Source organism: Mirounga leonina, unplaced genomic scaffold (genome assembly GCF_011800145.1).
Source record: "Mirounga leonina isolate KUSES-001 unplaced genomic scaffold, KU_Mleo_1.0 Mir_53, whole genome shotgun sequence".
In the NCBI taxonomy this organism is placed as follows: domain Eukaryota; kingdom Metazoa; phylum Chordata; class Mammalia; order Carnivora; family Phocidae; genus Mirounga; species Mirounga leonina.
In genome coordinates, this window is record NW_023270807.1 from 10754518 (window position 1) to 10772352 (window position 17835).

The 17835-nt window shown below is 58.9% G+C and overlaps 2 protein-coding genes and 1 long non-coding RNA gene across 6 annotated transcripts; 2 read left to right on the forward strand and 1 right to left on the reverse strand.

Moving 5' to 3' along the window:
* The first annotated feature begins 1056 nt into the window (after positions 1 to 1056).
* Positions 1057 to 2418, forward strand: MYMX (myomixer, myoblast fusion factor). Its single transcript, XM_034990327.1, has 2 exons — positions 1057 to 1125; positions 1607 to 2418. The coding sequence occupies exon 2, from the start codon at positions 1621 to 1623 to the stop codon at positions 1873 to 1875; it is 255 nt and encodes an 84-aa protein (XP_034846218.1). The 5' UTR covers positions 1057 to 1125; positions 1607 to 1620; the 3' UTR covers positions 1876 to 2418.
* Positions 2419 to 2433: 15 nt separating this feature from the next.
* LOC118000565 lies at positions 2434 to 3272 on the reverse strand. The gene is made up of 3 exons (XR_004676500.1): positions 3217 to 3272; positions 2856 to 2887; positions 2434 to 2703 (listed from the first exon to the last, which is right to left on the reverse strand). It is a non-coding gene; the product is annotated as an uncharacterized LOC118000565 (long non-coding RNA).
* Positions 3273 to 3274: 2 nt separating this feature from the next.
* Positions 3275 to 16745, forward strand: SLC29A1 (solute carrier family 29 member 1 (Augustine blood group)). 4 transcript variants are annotated; one of them, XM_034990324.1, is made up of 14 exons: positions 3275 to 3515; positions 9047 to 9156; positions 10260 to 10405; positions 12377 to 12458; positions 12566 to 12768; positions 12859 to 12998; positions 13302 to 13436; positions 13539 to 13636; positions 13789 to 13867; positions 14338 to 14435; positions 14639 to 14747; positions 14994 to 15079; positions 15464 to 15663; positions 16028 to 16745. In XM_034990324.1, exons 3-14 carry the CDS (start codon positions 10275 to 10277, stop codon positions 16137 to 16139), a joined length of 1473 nt encoding a protein of 490 aa, XP_034846215.1. In that variant the 5' UTR covers positions 3275 to 3515; positions 9047 to 9156; positions 10260 to 10274; the 3' UTR covers positions 16140 to 16745. The 4 variants fall into 4 exon arrangements, with proteins under 4 accessions (XP_034846215.1, XP_034846217.1, XP_034846214.1 ...); XM_034990326.1 differs by having other exon boundaries at positions 3276 to 3515; positions 10323 to 10405; XM_034990323.1 differs by lacking the exon at positions 3275 to 3515 and adding an exon at positions 6772 to 6873.
* Positions 16746 to 17835: the final 1090 nt, after the last annotated feature.

Here is a 17835-nt window from a genome sequence, read left to right on the forward strand (position 1 = left end):
CTCAGTTTCCTCATCTTTACAATGGTTATAATAATGGCAATCCTGCAGAGTGGAGGTAAGAGCTGAGTGAGATCATGAATTCACAGGATTGGCCCATATGTGGACTCAGTATATGTCCCGCCCATGGCCTGGGGATGGCCCGCGGCCAACACGTGGGCTGGGAAAGCACCCCGAAGGAGAGGAGCGCTATGTCAGTAAATCTGTGCTCTAGCTCCTCTCCCCTGCTTTCTCCAGGCACAAGTGGGCCGGGCATTTTTGATATTTACGTTTTCTTTCTTCAAGGTCTTTGACAGTTTTAGAAATGGTGATGGTACTGATGGAGGCTGGTGGTGGAATGAGGATCATTGATACTCCCGAGGCTGTGAAGCTTACAAAATACTTTCATGGCCATTATCTCTTCTGAGTCCAGAAAGGCAAAAAGTAGACCCATTTTAGGAAGTAGGAGGATGAGGTATTTAAAAACAAAACAAACCCAGGCTGTCTCTGTATCAGGCTATCTCATGGAACTTCACTTAATCTTGGGGGGAAAGTGGGCAACGAGGGTCCTTAAGTGGGTCTCCCTCTTCCTGTCCTGAGTGGGAGTGCCACCCCACTGTGTCCAACTCAGCCCAGCTACCTGATGGACGGTGACCCCACTCCTCTACCCGCCGGAGACAGCCCACAAGTGCTTGCCCACGTCCTATTCTCCCTGTGTAGGTCACTCTCTGCTGGTGTGTCTAGGCCGCAGTCTTCCTGCTTCTGAGATTTGGGCAAGTGGGTCTCTCACATTGTTCCATTCCCGTTACCCCTGCCAGTTAACTCCCAGTTACTGAGTTAACAGAGGATGGGACTGGAGACCAGAGGAATCAATGTGCCTGAGTCACACCATTAGAAAGTGCAGCCTGGGTTCTACAACCAGCAGGAAGAATTCCTGCATCTGTTCCTTCCACTTCTTCTAGCCCAGCAGCCTCCTCCCCTCAATATACCAGGTGCCAGACACAGCTGTCTCTTCGTGGCTCCCCCCACCCAGGCAAGCTGTCCTAGGGTGGGGCTGGGCTTGGTGGGGCAGCCGGGTAGGGGCCAGTGAGGCTATGCCCCTGCAGGCAAATCCAGCCAGAGATTCATTCTGAGCAACAGTTCTGACTGGTGAGAGCGGCTGCTGACCGGTGGGGGTGGGGGATTGGGAGGGTCAGAAGTGTCAGGTCAGGGTGGATCAAGGGGCCTCAGAAGAAAACTTAGAATTGCCTGGGGAAGAACTCCTGCTGGATTGAGAGGAGTTGGGGAATGCCAGGGAGCCTGAGGGTGTGAATGGGGTGAGGTGGGGGGGGAGATCTAGGGAACAGTAGGAGCCCCTGGAGGCTGGGAAGGGCAAACGGTAAGTCCTAGCCCCAGCTTTATTTTTGCCTTGGTGTCTTCATCTGCGCTATGGTAAGAACCCTCCTGCCCCAGCTACCTTGCCAAGAGAAAGGGCTTCTGGAAAGCAAAAATGACCCATAAACTGAGGTGTGGGGGGGGAGCATAAGGGTAGAAACTGAGGCGGAGGGGGGAAGCCTGCCCACCCTGAGTATTTGCCAGGTGAGGATGGAGCAGGAAAGGGGCAAGCCTAGAGCCTGGATTGCCTCCACAGTCCCGGACCCAGCCATGCCGGTCCCACTGCTCCCGTTACTGCTGCGAACGCTGGCGGGCCGCCTGCTTCTGCCTGCCGCCCGCCTGGCCCGCCGGCACCTCCTGCCCCTGCTGCGCCGACTGGCCCGCCGCCTAGGCTCGCAGGATGTTCGAGACGCTTTGCTGGGCTGTGTGTTGTTCGTCCTCAACCAGAGACGCCCGCCCGACGCTGAGGAGGCCTCCAGAGCGGCCGGCCAGGAGAGGAGGGAGAGGCTAGCTCCCCCCAAATGAGGCCGCGGTCCCTGATATTGGCTGTGTCATCGAAAGCCTTTCTTCTGGACTATGACAGTCCTGGCACCATCACTGAGCGCAGCCTACCCAGTGTGCGGAAGACACGGTGGGGGACTGAACACAAGAAGGGTCTGACCAGGACGCCTCCCCTCTCCCAACAGGAATGACTGGAAGGATGCCCAGCATCGAGCAGAAAACTGATCATTACCCCTCCTGAATTCCTCCTCCCAAGACCCCTTTTTCCTAATCACATCTGGCTCCAGGGAAGGGAGGAAGTGACTCTCCTCCCCTATCCCCAAACGGTGACATGAGGTCCAATGAGGGACATTGCTTACCCAGGGACAACTGACAATTTACCTGAGAGGCGAGATTTTAACCCAGACGGTCTGTCTTCCAGACTCAGGATTTACCCTAAAAGAATAGGACCTTGGTTCCCTAGGGAGTCAGTCTTGCCCCAAAGCCCAGCATGCTGCAGGTGCTCAATAAACATTTGTTGATTTGAGTTCTTGGGACGCCATTTAAAGTCGTGTCACCCACACAGCTCCTACGCTCCTACGCAGAGAGAGAGCCTAACGTGGCCAGGGGGTGGGGGTGCGGGTGCGGGTGGGGTGGGGGCGGGGGTGGGGAAACCACTCAAGGGTTCCTTTTGCTTCCTATCCCATTGTCCCGCAGTCCTCATCTCCTGGAGGTTGTTTCCCTTGTGTAACTTCAGTCAGTATGTCACACTGTGACCCAGCAGTCTTGGGTCCGATTTGGAGGTCTGGCTGGCCAGCTCAAGGTAAGGAGGAAAACGTCACGTCCTTGAGCCAGGTTGGAGACTCTTCTCACCTAGTGGTGTGGGAAGAGGGAGATTTGTTTGCCAAGGGACCCCGCGGGCAGCCACCCAGGGGAGCAGTGTAGAAATGCTTCCCCTGAGGGGCCCCGTGTCCCTGAAGAGATCTAGACGGGGTGCGGGTGGGGGAGTGACCAGAGGCACTCACCTCATTATTTCCGCCTCCCCAAAGAGCAGCTCCTAAGAGGTCAAATAAGAGCTGTCAGATTCATTTGCATTCAGCCTCCGGGTAATTTGCTTATTGTTCCCAAATAATAGTCCTCCCTCCCTCCAGGAGTCTTGGGCTGTGGGTTCAGAGGGGGGAAATGAGGGATGCGGGCCCCTTTCCGGACCCCCATCTGGTCCCCACACCTTCGTTCCGAAGCTCGGCCCCGGGGGAAGAAGTGAGGCCCGAGCTGCGCGCCCCCCACCCCCAGCCCCGCGGGGCTTTCCGCCAGACCCCGGCCTGGCCACCCCTCGGCACCATCTGCTTCCCCCTGGCGTCCTCCAAAGCCAGTGCACGTGCTCACCCCTCTCGGGAAGGCGACCTGGGGCAAGGGGCGGAGTGAAGGGAGTTCCAGCTCGTGGTCCCCTAACCCCGTTCCCCTCCGGGGTCACGGGCACCTTTTCTTCCGTCTGATCCCGGCCTCCCGTGCCGCCGGCCTCCCAAAGCGCTCCTCGCTCCCGAGCGGCGCGGGGCGGGACAGGGCAGGTCGCCGGGCGCGGGCCGGGCGCCGGCGTGGCCGGTTGCAACCCCTCTCCCGCCGGCAGCGGAGACCGGTCAGACCCGGCGCGGGCTGCGAGCTCCGGCCATGGCCCCAGCCCCGAGGTGAGGAGGCCAGGACGGGGAACCAGAGGGGAATTTTCGTCCTCGTCCTCCAAATCCGGCGGGTGCTCGGGGAGCTGAGGCGGGCCGCTGGGCGGTGGGGCGGGGGCTGCGCGGTTCCCACGCGCCTCGCGGGGCCGGGCGGAGAGAGGTGGGGTGGGGGCCCTAGTGGGGCTGGAGTGGGGGGCCATACGTGGGGTCGGGCTCTGCGATTTCCGGCGGAGGGGTTGCTTTTCTCGGACTTTGAAGGTCACCCCGCCCCACTCCTCCACCCCCGCTGCGCCACCCCAACCATATCCAGATTCCCCCAAGGTCAGAGACCTGCCCAGGGTAAAGGGTAGGGGCAGAGTTCTGGGAAATTAGGCTGGGAAGACCAAGCCCAGACGTAGTGAACCTCAAGTCTTGAACTCTGACCCTCATTCTCACCCTTAAATACACACCCACTAGGAAAGTGAGGGAAGTGAGATGAGTCGGGCCCGGAGAGGGCTGGATCCTGTCTTTATTTTAAATGTGGATGTTTTGTTCATTATATCATTTTGTGCATTAACTTTGATTTTTTAAAAAATATCTCAGTCAAATATTATTTATCTTGATTTCTAACTTTTTTTGGCGCCCCCATAAAATTTGCACCTCAGGCAAGTAAATGCCTCATTGGCCTCTCCCTAGTCCCAGCCCGGCCACAGACAGGGCCATGGACACAGAGTTGGGAACAAAATGAGAACGCACAGTCATGAGATAGGTGCTGGTGACAAACAGCCAAGCCAAGCAAACACACTTCCAGCAAACACAGATGGACACAGGCTGGGGAGAGTGGACCGGTGTGTGAGGTGGTGGGCAGGCTTGGGGCCTGGAACACGAAGGAGGGAGTCTGGGGCAAGCGACAGTCTCAGAGTGGGAGATGGGGTGGGATCAGCCCTTTGCACCCTACTCCTATGCCAGGGACCTGAGGGAGAAAGACGTAAGACGGCAGAGGGTGACAGGACTGGCTGGGCCTACCCAGAAAACCTCCCGGCACAGGCTGGTGTGAGTTGAGGCCCTGAGGCTGTCCAGCAGAGGGCCCTGGCATCCAGCAACCATCTCTGGTCAGGGAAGGGCTCCGAAGGGGCGTGGATGTTGGCTGGGGGCCCAGGCAGGGTGACCGCCAGATGGGCTTCTCTCCAGCAATAACAGTCCTGGCTGTTGCCATCTAGTGAGCAGGCCAGGCCTCAGCGGGGGTGGGGAGAGGAGCCAGCCTTTCCCCTGTCTGGCCTGGGACCCTCACCACTTCCCTCCAGTTGCTTTCCCCTTCCAGCCCACTCAGCACACAGCCTCACCCACTGGCCACCAGCCTGGCCATGCCAGGCACGTCTGTCTGACCACTAAGTCCTGCCACCCCCACGGGCCCAAAGATGGGAAATGAAGGTGGGGAGAGAGACCCGGGCCAAGGAAGAGGGGAGAGGAGGGCTGGGAGAGGAAGAGCGAGAGACTGGACAAACACAGAATGGGAATGGGGGTGGGTAGACCCAGACATGAAGTGGCCCTCAAGTCGTGGGGCATTGCCTAAAAAAATACCACCCTACCCCTCTTCCTGCCCTCTGTTTGCTTAAGGCTGGGGGGTGATGGTGTGTCATGTCTCCGTGGGAAGCGCCGGAAGGCTGAGAACACCCCTTCTGGAGTAGCTTGGGGACAGTCCACTGACCTTAAGTAGAAAAACTACACCTCCCTTCAGGGCCCAGTCTGTTTCCTGGCAAGAGGGTATGACCCTGCCTCATCCTTGATGTTAGTAATGTTAATTGGTTTGGTTTTTAAAAAATATATATTTAGGGCGCCTGGGTGGCTCAGATGGCTAAGTGACTGCCTTCAGCTCAGGTCATGATCCCAGGGTCCTGGGATCGAGCCCCGCATCGGGCTCCCTGCTCCTTGGGAGCCTGCTTCTCCCTCTGCCTCTCTCTCTCTCTCTCTGTCTCTCACGAATAAATAAATAAAATCTTTAAAAAAATATATATATATATTTATTTATTTGAGAGGGAGAGGGAGAAGCAGACACCCCGCTGAGCAGCGAGCCCGATGTGGGACTCGGACCTCTGGATTATGACCTGAGCTGAAGGCAGGCGCTTACCGATTGAGCCACCAAGGCGCCGCCTGCTAATTGTTAATTAGTGTCCATGGCTTCTCCAGGGGACAGGTTTCTTGGGTAGTTGGGGTGTGGGGGGTGTGGGCGTTGGATTGGACTTTGTGTCTTCAAACCTCACCAGCAGACGGATTATCCTCCAGCACTGAGGGCTGCTACAGGGGCCCTGATTCTCCCCTCCCCCCAATTTACTGGCCAACCAAAAGCAGGGGAATCATTCCCCCTCCCGTGGAGGTGCAGGAAGGGCAGACCACTCCTCAGCATGCCCATCCCCTTCCTCCTCAGCCAGTGGCGGATGTGGGACTCAGCAAGGCTTGGCATTTGCCTCTGGGGACAATAGGATTCACTCAGGATGTAAGGCTGTTTGGGGCTTTTTTTTCTTACCATCTCCAACTGTTTCTCAGCTTTTCCAAAGTTCTGGATTTAGAAAGAGTGAATCTTGAGGGGCCTACAGACCTGTGCCTCTACCCCATCCACTACCCTCCCCCCAGACACGCATCCCCCTCCAAATCCCAGTTGAGGTTGGTGTGGTGTTTGCGTGTGGGTGTGCGGGTCTGTGTGTGTTAGAGGTGGGAAAATCAGGTCACTGATTATACTGACGATGCAGAGGGGTCCCTGGGCATGGGGGTTGGGGGAGCAGAGGATAAGTGCGAATGGCAGAAGGTGGCCCTGAAAAGGGAGCGGGCGCTGGAAAAGGAAAAGGCGCACTGGAGAAAGTGGCGTGGGAGGGGGTTGGGGGGAGTGATATCGGAATATCTGGGAGGGGACTCCGCACCGCTCTGGGCAGAGGGTTGGCTGCAGGGGACAGTAGGAGTTTCTGGACCCCCAGCGCGGAACAGACTAGGGATGATACCCCTCCAGCCCCGGGTGCTCGTTAACGCGGCCGGGTTTGGTGTGGCACGGCCCAGAGGTCCTGTCTTAAGAAATAACGCGAGGGGTGGGCCCGGCAGCCCCGGGGGGAGGGAGCATGGGCGCGGCGGCTCGGGAAGGGGGGTAGGCTCGCATCCGGAGCTGCTGGGGGGGGGAGTAGCTGGGGCGGGGCCGCGGCGGCGCGGGCGGGGCGGGGGGGGGAAGCGTACGCGCGCCGGGTAGGGGGGAGCGGACTGCGGCCGCGGGCCGGGGCGGGCCGGGGCGGGCCGGGGCGGGCCCGGGCGGGCCCAGCGGAGGGCGGGTTTGAATGTGCTCCGGCGGGCGCGGGAAGCTGCCGAGAGGGCGCGCGGATCTCGGCGCCGTAGGACTCTTTCCTAGCAGGTGCTGCCCGGGCCGGGGTGCCGGGGGGTCGGGGAGGGGAGGACCGGGAACCGCCGGCGCGTAAGGCGCCTCTCCCCGCCGCCCCGAGGGCAGGGAGGCCGGGCCTGGCAGCGACGCGGCGCGCAGAGGCAACGCCGCGTGGGGCCCCCGCTTCCCCCGCGCCGAGCGTGCGGAGCCGCGCTGCACGTGGCGCGCCAGGGTCAGGGCGCGTGGAGACTCTGCGGAGATCAGGACCCGAGCGGGGCGTGGGCGGCCTGGCTCTTGGGCCTGAAACCGGCTGTCGCTGAGCTGACCTCCGCAAGGGGCGGGCGAGTAGATGGGTAATCTCGATGGATCTGTTGGTACAGGAGAGGGGCCGCGCCGGTAACTGCGCTGGGTGGGGGGAATGGGCATGCGGGCACGCGGCTTGGAGGTGAATGAGCTGTCTGTTCCTGGCCTCCCCTTCCTGGGCGCATCCTCATTTACTCCTAGGGAGGACCCTTCCTTAACTCAGAACCCCTGGTTTCCTTCGGGCGGGGTGGAGAGCAGTGGTGGGTGAGGAGGGCTGGTTTCAGCCCTGCCCTTCACCCTTCTTGGGGCGGCCCCTTTGCCCATTCCTCTGGGTAACCTCCCACTTCTGCCTGTTGAGCTCTCCGTGCCAGGATGTGTGTGTTATTGGAGGGGGGAGGGGGTTGCCTTACACCTGAAGCTCTTGTCAGGCTTGAGATGACCTCAGCCCCCACCCTATTTTCCCCCTCATCTCCCAATATACGGGGCTAGCTGAGAAGCAGCCTTTATACCTACCTCCCCACCCCAGAAGAAGGCTAGAATAAGTTGCACATTGAGTTGGAATTCCAGCGCACCCCATTCACTAGCTCTGTGACCTTAGACAAGTGACTCAACCTCTCTGAACCTCAGCCTCCCCCATCTGTTCTATGGAGACGATTTAATACTAGCTTATGGGTGGTTGTGAGGGCAAGAGGAGCTATCTGCACATAGTGGCTGGCCCCACACGCAACCCCAGGGAGTAGAGAATTTGACCGCAAAGGTGTGTCTAGAATCTGGGGTGCATGAGAGGTGCTGGGGGCCTGGGGGTAGGGAGGTGCTCAGTCTGTGTGGTGGTTACTTTCAGGGCTCCATCCTGGCAGGCCAGGGCATGGCTGGAGGGACAGCAGGTGGTCTGAGCTGGGATCAAATCCCTGGTTGCTGCTGGGCAAAGGCAGGCAGGAACAAAATACCTGGGCTGGCCAGCTGAATGTCAGGATGTGGGCAGAGGGGAGAGGCTCCCCTGGAGTTGAATTGTGCCCAGGACTGAGGTGGGGATGGCTGAGAACAGAACGTGGGCGGGTAGCTGGGGGAGAGGGCAGAAATGAATACTTTCCCAAGCCTAAGGCAGATTTTACTAAGGAAGGGGAGATACTCTATTCTCTCCACCCCAGCTCCCATCTGGGTTGAAGCTATACCAGTTCTTTCACTGCCAGGAATCTTGCCTGTGGGGGTGGGGGGGTGGAGCACGGGGTGTGCTGAGGTGTGAAGCTGGGAGATCCCCTCCCTAATACCTAATAGAAAATCTGAGTCCTGAGCCTTCTCTGCCTACCCCCTAGGGTAGAGCCTTCTTGCCCCCATCCTTCTTGAAAACATAAAAACTGTTGTTCACCACTCTGTCCATTCCCCAGTGCCTAGAACAGTGCCTGGCTAGCATGCAGAGGTCCTCAGTCAATATTTGTTGAAAAGATGAATGGAAGAAGTCCTCTGCCTCCATCTGGAGGTGTGTGGATGTGTTCCTCCTGTCCCCGCCCTGCAGCCCCCTACAACCCACATGTGGGCTGGGGGGCTGAGGAACGCCTTTGGAGAGGCTGGAGTTCACCCAGGGCGGGGTTGAGAGGAATTATGGGGAAGGGTAGAGAAGCCCATTGAGGGTGTTGGGGGTCCCTGGCGGTATGTGTCTGCCAGTCTCAGGCTGGGACCTGGAGCACTGGCAATACCCGTGAATTGTCCCACACCCTCAGCTCCCCTACCGAGACTGCTGGGTGGCTTATCTCCCAGGCTATCTACAGGAGCAGTTTTTATTGTGTGTGTGTGTGTAAGAGGCTTCTCAGAATGGGGCCGATCCCTCCCACAGCAAGGCCTGCAGGTGCAGGGTTCTCTCCCCATCCAGCCTCTGCCACTTTATTAATTCTGGACCCTTACCCAGGGGGAGCCCATGGACAAGGCCTGCTGCCAGAGCCTGAGCTAGGACCACCTCCCAAGGACTGCCCAGGCCCCCTCTGCTCTGACCCTTCTGCTGGCAAGTCTGGGCATCCGGTGAGTGCGGGCCCAGGCCCAGGCCCAGGCCCAGGCCCAGGCCCAGGCGGGTGGGGAAGCCAGTCCTCACCCCAAACAGCAGACCTGGTTCCAGAGCTAGGCCCGCACGTGGGGGATGCCGCCAGCACACGCCTGCCTGGCTTTCCATGCTATCCAAAGGGAAAGCTGTCTCATCTGGTGCCAGGGTGCCTCCCCTACACGAGTGGGAAGCAGGAGGGGGATACTGAGGGGGGAAGCTAGGAGCTTTAGGTCAGGCCTGTGCCCCTACTCCTCCAGTCTTCCCTTCAAGTTTGGTCTCAGAAAGGGGAAGAGGACAGGGGCCTGGGAGTGAGTCAGAGAGGAACCGAGGGGGGATGGGGTTACCCTGGTGCCAGGACAGGGGAGGGGCAAGCTTAGTTGTGGGAAGGGCTGTGTCCCCACATCGTGGTGAAGCGTTTTCCTAGAAAACTGGCCAGGACTAGGAAACCCTTGGGCAGTGACTGCAAAGGAAGGTTAAAGCGCCCCCGGCACAGAGAGGCTGGGGGCTGGGGGGCCTCCAGGAGGGGGCAGGCTCTCCAAGTCCACTCTTGCCATGAGTGCAGGGGCCCCCCCCAGAGGGTGTGAAGGTCAGAGTTGCAGAGAGGGACCTGGGCGTGGGGTGGGGTGCGGGGAGGCATCTCTGGCTTTAGTCCTTTATCGCTGCAGCTGCGAATGTTTGTTGTCTGCCCTCCCTCCTCCCCTCCCGCGCCCTCTTTGCTCTGACTCCTGTTTCCCTCCTCCTGTCCCTCCTTCCCCCCCATTATCGCTGCAGTCCCTGACCCCTCTCATCCTCTTCCCTTCCTTCTTTGCCAGTCCTTCCCTCCCTCTCGCTCATACTTCCTCCTCCTCCTCTCCTGCTCGCCACTCTCCTGTTTCCCAGCTTACAAACTGCTTCGGCTGCCGGATAAAAATAGCGGTGGCCAGGCTGGGAGCCAGGTAGCGCCTGAGCAGGCAGGGGGCCCGACAGCGCTGGCCGCAGGGGTCAGATTGAGCAGTCCCGAGGGCCAGGGCCGGCGGGGGGTACCTTCTGGACTCTTCAGTTTGCCCGCTCTGTGTGCCCTCCCCACCGCCACCTACCCCACAAGAGTCTAAAGAGGCCTATGAGGAAGCAGGGCCAAGACGTGGCCTCACGCTGCTTCTGCCCCCAGCAAGCGCCAGAAGGAGGGAGCTCTCAGCCAGGCAAACCCGACGCCGCCGTCACCATGACAACCACTCACCAGCCTCAGGACAGGTACGGGGACCTGGGCTGGGCATCCAGGGGGGCGGACATGGGTCTCCAAGGGGCTGGGTGCCATGTCCTTTGGAATTTGGAGTTTCCACTGCTGACTGGCCTTCCGGCAAAGTAGCTGTGAGTCAGGTCTGCCCGAGGGGTGGGGGCCGGGTGCGCCTTAGCTGGGGTGCCTGTTGGAAGGGCCAGGGTGGGTGGGCGGCGGCAGCCCCTCCCTGGCCTCTCAGTGTTTCCACTGTTGCTCTCTAGCCAGCTAGCAGTTTCCAGCTTCTCCTCCCATCACTCTGGGGAAATATTTGGCGGCACCCCTCGTTCCAGAACACATCTGGCAGAACTGCCCTCTTCCTCAGGCCTGGCCTTGAGCCTCTGCCTCAGATGACCCTGGCCCACCCTGGTCCTTGAGCTGACCTCGCTCTCGCTTCCCCAGCCTGGAGTCTGTAAGCTCCTTTAAGTTAGACCTGCCACCACGATCACGCGTGTGGGTTTTGTGGGGGAAGAGGCTGTAGCTTGGTTGAAGCTCTCCACGGAGTCTGGGTCCCAAGACAGTTGAGGAAGCCATGCCTGCGGTCCAAAACTCCCTTCAGCCCAGGCCCCCCACCGCATCCCCTCGCCCCTGCGCATCCCGTCTTCCTCTTGTGCCAAAAGGCCGCCAAACTAGGCCACTTCTGGCTGTGGGACCTCTCTCTCTGTGACTGTTTCCCACCTGTAAAATCGGGGTGGGGTTTATTTGGGATGGGAGGGAATTTAAGGAGACCTAGTAAGTGCAGGCCCCAGGTTGGGTCGCTCCCTGTCTCCTCCGTTCCCAGGCCGCCTGTCCTGTCAGAGCCTCACCCGTTGGTAGCAGTTCTGGGAACCCCTCTCCCATCTCCATGCACGTTGGTCCCGTCACCCAGCCCTGCTCTGACCATCTGTTCTGGGCAGCCTCGGCCAGGGGCTTCTCCCTTCATTCTGGGCCTCTGAATCAAGCCCTTGGCTGTGTTCTTCAAGGTCATGAGGATATGAGGTGCGGGGGCGGTGGGGGGCTCTGTAGTTGAATGGCTCGGGCCTCCCCACTCGGAGCACTCACCCAGGCCTTTCCTGTGTGAGGCCAGGCCCTGTGCTCTGGCCAGACCTGTTTCTTCCCTGCCTTGGGCTTTGTCCCTGCCACTCAGTGAAGAAAGCCAGCGTGGGCTGTGGGTGGGTATGGCAGACACATCCGGAGACCACGCTGGGAGGGCCCAGGGCTGCCTGGGGGAGGCTGGCCCATCGCACACAGGCCCTGAGGTATACGGCTTGGGGGCAATGCCCCGGGCCAGCCGAATGGGGCGGCACTCATTTGCTCTCTGTGACGTCCAATGGCCTGTTACCACCTGGCCTCCTCTATGTGGTGTGACCTACAAAGCTAGTTTTGTCTGGGCCGGGGGAAAAAACAGCTCCCTCACTTCCCAGCCACCCCAAGTCACCCGCCCTCCTGTCTCACTAGGTCCAGAGTGGTCTGGGAGTTTCTTGACCTCAGACTCCTCTTTGGGGAGCCACACAGTGCCTGCCCAGACGGCATAATCACTTCCAGCCTGCCCAGTGGGGGTGGAAGACACTTTCTGTTTGCTTTCTCCTTCACCCGCCCACCCCCAGCCCCTAGCAGGATTTCCAAAACCACCTCCGGATGTGTGGGTCACACTGGTTCCCAAGCCTGCAGGGTCCCCCGAGTCTTCGGGGCTGAGAATCAAGGTCCTGTTGGCCATGCCTTTCAGTCCTGTGTCCCTCCCTGGCCCTCCTCCCCCTATGGACTTGTCTGCCTTTTTCCCTATCCCAGGACGCTTTCCCTTTCCACGTAAACCCGTAGGAAGACTCAGGCACATGGACATAAACACGGATGCCTGTGTCCTGCGATGGCTGGAGAGCCCGAAGGTTGAGGAGGCAGGAGCTTTTAGGTTTGATCTGGGAAGGAGGGGGGGATGGTGGATCATTTGGCCCCTTTTTCTCTCCCATCCTCAGGTACAAAGCTGTCTGGCTTATCTTCTTCATGCTGGGTCTGGGGACGCTACTCCCATGGAATTTTTTCATGACAGCCACTAGGGTGAGACTCGGGGACCTGGGCTCCAGGGGGCATGTAGGGCCTGGCTGCTGTGTCCTCGGGAGTGCTGGGAGAGAAGTCTCAAGGCTTCTGTCTTGCAACCCCCACAGTATTTCACAAACCGCCTGGACGAGTCCCAGAATATGTCCTTGGTCACTGCCGAGCTGAGCAAGGACATCCAGCCCTCAGCCACCCCCACAGTGCCCTCCCCAGAGCGGAATTTGCTCAGTGCTGTCTTCAACAATGTCATGACGTTATGTGCCATGCTGCCCCTGCTGTTCTTCACCTGCCTTAACTCTTTCCTGCATCAGAGGTGAGCGCCTGGGCCCCTGGCCTGACCCCTCGATGCCTCTCTCTCTCCCTGGGCTGAGCCCCCGGCCTCACCGCCCTGGCCTCTGGGCAGGATCCCCCAGTCTGTTCGGATCCTGGGCAGCCTGGTAGCCATCCTGTTGGTGTTCCTGATCACTGCTGTCCTGGTGAAGGTGCAGCTGGACGCCATACCCTTCTTTGTCATCACCATGGTCAAGATCGTTCTCATCAACTGTAAGTGGGGCTGGGAGGGGGCAGAGATCTTTCCATATCCCCCCACCCTTCCTTCAGACCCACAGTCAGCCAGGAACGGAGCCCCTTCCTCCCCCCAGAGGAAAGAAATGGATGCCGTGGGCGTTCCGGGCTCCAGAGGCCTGAGCACGCACGAACCAGGGCTGGGAGGCAGGGCAGAGAGGGCTGTGTTTGGTGTCACGACTCCACCAGGACCCGTTTTCCCACGGGCCTCCAGCCACCCGCAGCGGAAGCAAGTCCCACTCTGCTCCCTCTCCCCTGCTGATGCCCACCTCGTGCCCCCAGCATTCGGTGCCATCCTGCAAGGCAGCCTGTTTGGTCTGGCCGGCCTCCTGCCCACCAGCTACACTGCCCCCATCATGAGTGGCCAGGGCCTGGCAGGCATCTTCGCCTCGGTGGCCATGATCTGTGCCATTGCCAGTAAGTATGGCCACCTGTCTGCCTGCTGGCCTGGTTGGTGGGGTGGGGGAGGGGAGGGTCAGGGGTCGGGACAGTCTCTGATCACTCACATGCTCCACACAGGTGGCTCAGAGCTGTCAGAAAGTGCCTTCGGCTACTTTATTATCGCCTGTGGGGTTATTGTTTTAGCCATCATCTGTTACCTGGCCCTGCCCCGACTGGTAAGCAGATGGAGAAAGCCGGATTTGGGGTGGGGGTGGGGAGTCCAGGGCTCCAGACCGGTGGTGTTCTGGGACCCAAACCTGGCGTTGGAGGGAGGAGTTCTGGAGCTTCCACCTCTGAATCCACCTCCCTGGTGTCCCTCACTTGGTAGGAATTCTACCGCTACTACCAACAGTTCAAGCTCGAAGGGCCTGGGGAGCAGGAGACCAAGTTGGACCTCATTAGTAAAGGTCAGAATAGCCTGCAGAAGCTGGGGTGGAGGGCGGCCTGCCCAGCAGGGGCAGCCTGGGTACAGAGGGCAAGAAGGAGTGTGCTGTATTGGCTGGCAGCGATAAGCCAGCAGCCAGAGGGACTGGGGCTGGGATGAGGGGGGAGCAATAGGAAACAAAGGCCGGGATAGGTGAAATGGGGGGAAATGCTGGATGCCCTTGAACATCTGAGGGCAGTGGGAAGCAATTTCAGATTATTGTAATAGAACCTGAGGCTCCTGGGAGAGGTCAGGACCCCTGGGACTTGTGATGTGGGACTTACAGGTCTGGGAGGTCTGGGCTCGGTGTTAGGGTGTGGCTGTGTCCCAGGGAAGGGGTCTCCACCCCCAGCTAACCCCAGCCCTTTGGGGGAATGTTTCTGTCATCTCTTACTGTTCTGTCCTCCCTACAACGTGATGCTCCCACAACGTGTCACCCCCACCCCACCCCAGGAGAGGAGACAGGAGCAAACAAAGAGGAGTCCAAAGTTCCAGCCCCCAGCTCTCAGCCCACCAACAAAGGCCACTCAATCCGATCCATCCTCAGAAATGTATGTGGGACATGGGTGTTCTGCCCTCTGCCCCTTACCCTCTTTTTCTCTTACTTTTGCCCCTCCCGACCCATGCGCTATCCATCCACTCCCTTTCCTACCCGAGACTGGCCACTCCCCTGGATTCGGGGGGGGGGGGGCGATTCTGGGCTCTTTGTTGCACAGCCACCTTGAAGACGCGGACCTGGGTCCCTTTCCTCCAGATCTTAGTCCCGGCTCTCTCTGTCTGCTTCATCTTCACGGTCACCATTGGGGTGTTTCCTGCCGTGACTGCTGAGGTCCAGTCCAGCATCGCGGGCACCAGTACCTGGGGTGAGGACACCGTGGGTTCCCAGGATGGGGGCACACTGGGGCTAGAGCAGGTTTGGGAGTGGGGGGCAGGGGGAGCCTGGGCTTCCGTCTCCCCAGCTAAACTCTCCTGGCCCATTTGCCCTTCCCTGACCTGGAAGCATCTTCTCCATTTTACAACTGGGGAAACAGCCCCCGTGAGGGTTAGGGTTGCTGAATCTGCCTCTCTGGACCTAATAACCACCCCTGACTCTACTCTTCTTTTTCCAGGAGACTACTTCATTCCTGTGTCTTGTTTCTTGACTTTCAATGTCTTTGACTGGCTGGGCCGGAGCCTCACCGCTGTATTTACATGGGTAAGTGGAAGAAGGAGGCGCCCAGCCCCTGTGCGAGGGAGGGCGGAGTTCAGCCTGAGACCCGGAAAGGGAAGCAGGAAAGTATGGTGATAATGGGACCATGCCTTTTTTTTTTAAAAAAAAACAAGACATAATCTATGTGTACTAAGTCATATAGATCTTAAGCGTACAGCTTAATGACTACACACACACGCACGCACGTGCTGCTGTATAATCACCAGCCAGGTCAAGATATAGAACGTTTCCAGCTCTCAAGATGGCTCAGCCATGCTCCCTCACAATCAGTATGCCCGAAGGGTAACCAGATCCAATTCAGATCCTGAGGGGCCCCAAGTGGAGCGCTGGGGGCCAGCCCAGGCTGAGGCACCACCTGTTCCTCCGTAGCCCGGGAAGGACAGCCACTGGCTGCCAAGCCTGGTGCTGGCCCGGATGTTGTTTGTGCCCCTGCTGTTGCTATGTAACGTCCAGCCCCGCCGCCACCTGGCTGTGGTCTTTGAGCACGACGCCTGGTTCATCATCTTCATGGCTGCCTTCGCCTTCTCCAACGGCTACCTCGCCAGTCTCTGCATGTGCTTCGGGCCCAAGTGAGTGGGGCCCCTGGTGGCATTAGGCAGGGTCTAGAGTTCCAGTGGCGGACAGCCCATGGAGGGGGAGAGGGCAACAGGAGACTCCCTGATCCTGGAGGGGCATGTAGGTGAAGGGGTCGTGGTGGAGGGTGGGGCACCCAGGGTACCCAGGTGGAGATGCGGGAAGGTGGGAGACAACCCCCTTACGCATTCCCCCAAGAGGCAAAAGCCAGATTGGAGGTGGGAAAGTAGGATGGGCCTGGGGAGCAGCAGAATTCTGTGCTCAGGCAAGTCTCGGCATCACAGATGCTCTGTGGGGGGAGAGCTGGGCGGGGGCTGGGGTAGGGGCCATTCTAAGGAAGCCTTGCCCTCCCGCCTTTAGGAAAGTGAAGCCGGCTGAGGCAGAGACAGCTGGAGCCATCATGGCCTTCTTTCTGTCTCTGGGCCTGGCACTGGGGGCTGTCTTCTCCTTCCTGTGCCGGTCTATTGTGTGACCGTGGATGGATAGAAGGACTGCACTGACCACCTGCTCCTGCGCCCTTTCTTCTCCTTCAGGGATGGGCAGGGGTGGTCTGGAGGTTTTCTCTTTTCGCCAGCTTCTGCTTTCTCACAGCCTGTTCTGGGCCTGGGTGTCCAGGCCCTGAGGAGGGAGCGTCTACGGATGGACAGTGGGGACATTGTGAGCCTGAGGGTCAGAATCAAGGGAGGGCATGCAGGCTGTGCATCTGCTCAAGTCCCCTTCAGCCACCACGCCCCCGCACTTGGCTCTGACTGATTGCTGCTTGAGCAGGGCAGCAGAGGCTGCTAGGCTCAGAGAGAGAGGGTATGTGGGTATATGTGTGTGTGTGTGTCTCTTCAGCATATATACCAGCAGTGGCTTGGGGCCGGGACTGTCTGTCTAAGGTCCCGTATGATAATATTTCCATATTCTCCCCGTGTGCCTCCTCCGCCCACATTTCCATATCCCTCCCCTGGTCCCCCTGCCTTGTTCCTACCAATCATGCACCTTGTACAGTTGCCATTTAACTGCTTTTTTTTATATTCAACAGAAACCAGGTGCCTTCAGAGGCTCTCTGATGAAATAAATTTTTTTTTTTTCCTCCACGGCTCCCTGTGTCCTCCAGCCGCAGCTCCTAGAGAGGGCAGCAGGATGGCAGCCTGAATCTGGGGGATGAGCATGACCCAGCTGAACCCTGGCCAGTACCGTGCCCGTGTCCAGTGGTGGGGGCGGTGGCGGTTAGTCCTCTTAGCCTCAGTGGGGCTGCAGTGCCCCCTGCCGGGGCCACAGAGGAGGGACAGGCCTGGAGCCAAGACTGCTGGCTGAGACTGAAAAAGGCCATTTTTTCTTTGCTGCTCGATTCCTTCTTTCACAGGACTGGGGGTAGGGACAGTGCTCCGTCTTTCTTTTGTCTTCACTACCACCCTCACCTGTCCTCACCCCTCAGCCCCAGGAATAAACCTGCGACCATGGTCCGCTCCTCCCCGCCACGAACATCCCCTCCCCTGCACTCCCACACCTCCAGGCAAGAAGAGGCTGCAGCCCCACCATGTCCCCTACCTAGCACTCTGCCCTGACACCTGGGGAACACGGGGCCTCTGTGTCCTTACATGGAAATGGGGCCCCCCTCCCCTTTTCTTCTCCAGCTCTCCTAGGGAGGGGTCTGTGGGACTGTAAGAGTGGCTCCGTGGAGGGAGCCGTATCACTGGATCCCCTTCATAGAAATGACTCTTCCTGACTGGAAGTGGGAGTTCTGGCCACTGGGGCGGGGCGGGGACAAACGGGGACACACGCACACGCACACATGCTCACCCAAAGGCTCACTAATCCCTGACCTGCAGATAGCTACAAATTGACACCTCTGTCAGGGCTTTTGTTTATCAGTTTAATTTAATTGAAGGCTTCAGGCCTCATTAAGGGCTCTTAGCACATTTTTAAGGCTGTTTGATGAGCTCTGAAGTTCTCAGGGGGTAGTTAAGCATATCATTATATGGAGAACTGGAGTCCATAGACTCCAGGGGTACACGTCAAAGCAAGGTTTATATCCGAGGTTGGTGGAAAATAAGGTACTCCTTTCCTATCAGATTCAAAAGCAGGGTTCCCTGAGTATGCCTCAGCCTTTGCAGTGCCCTCTGGCACTGAGGCTGAAATAAACTTGAGCTTTTCGTCTTCTCTCCCTCAGTCCCTCTTGA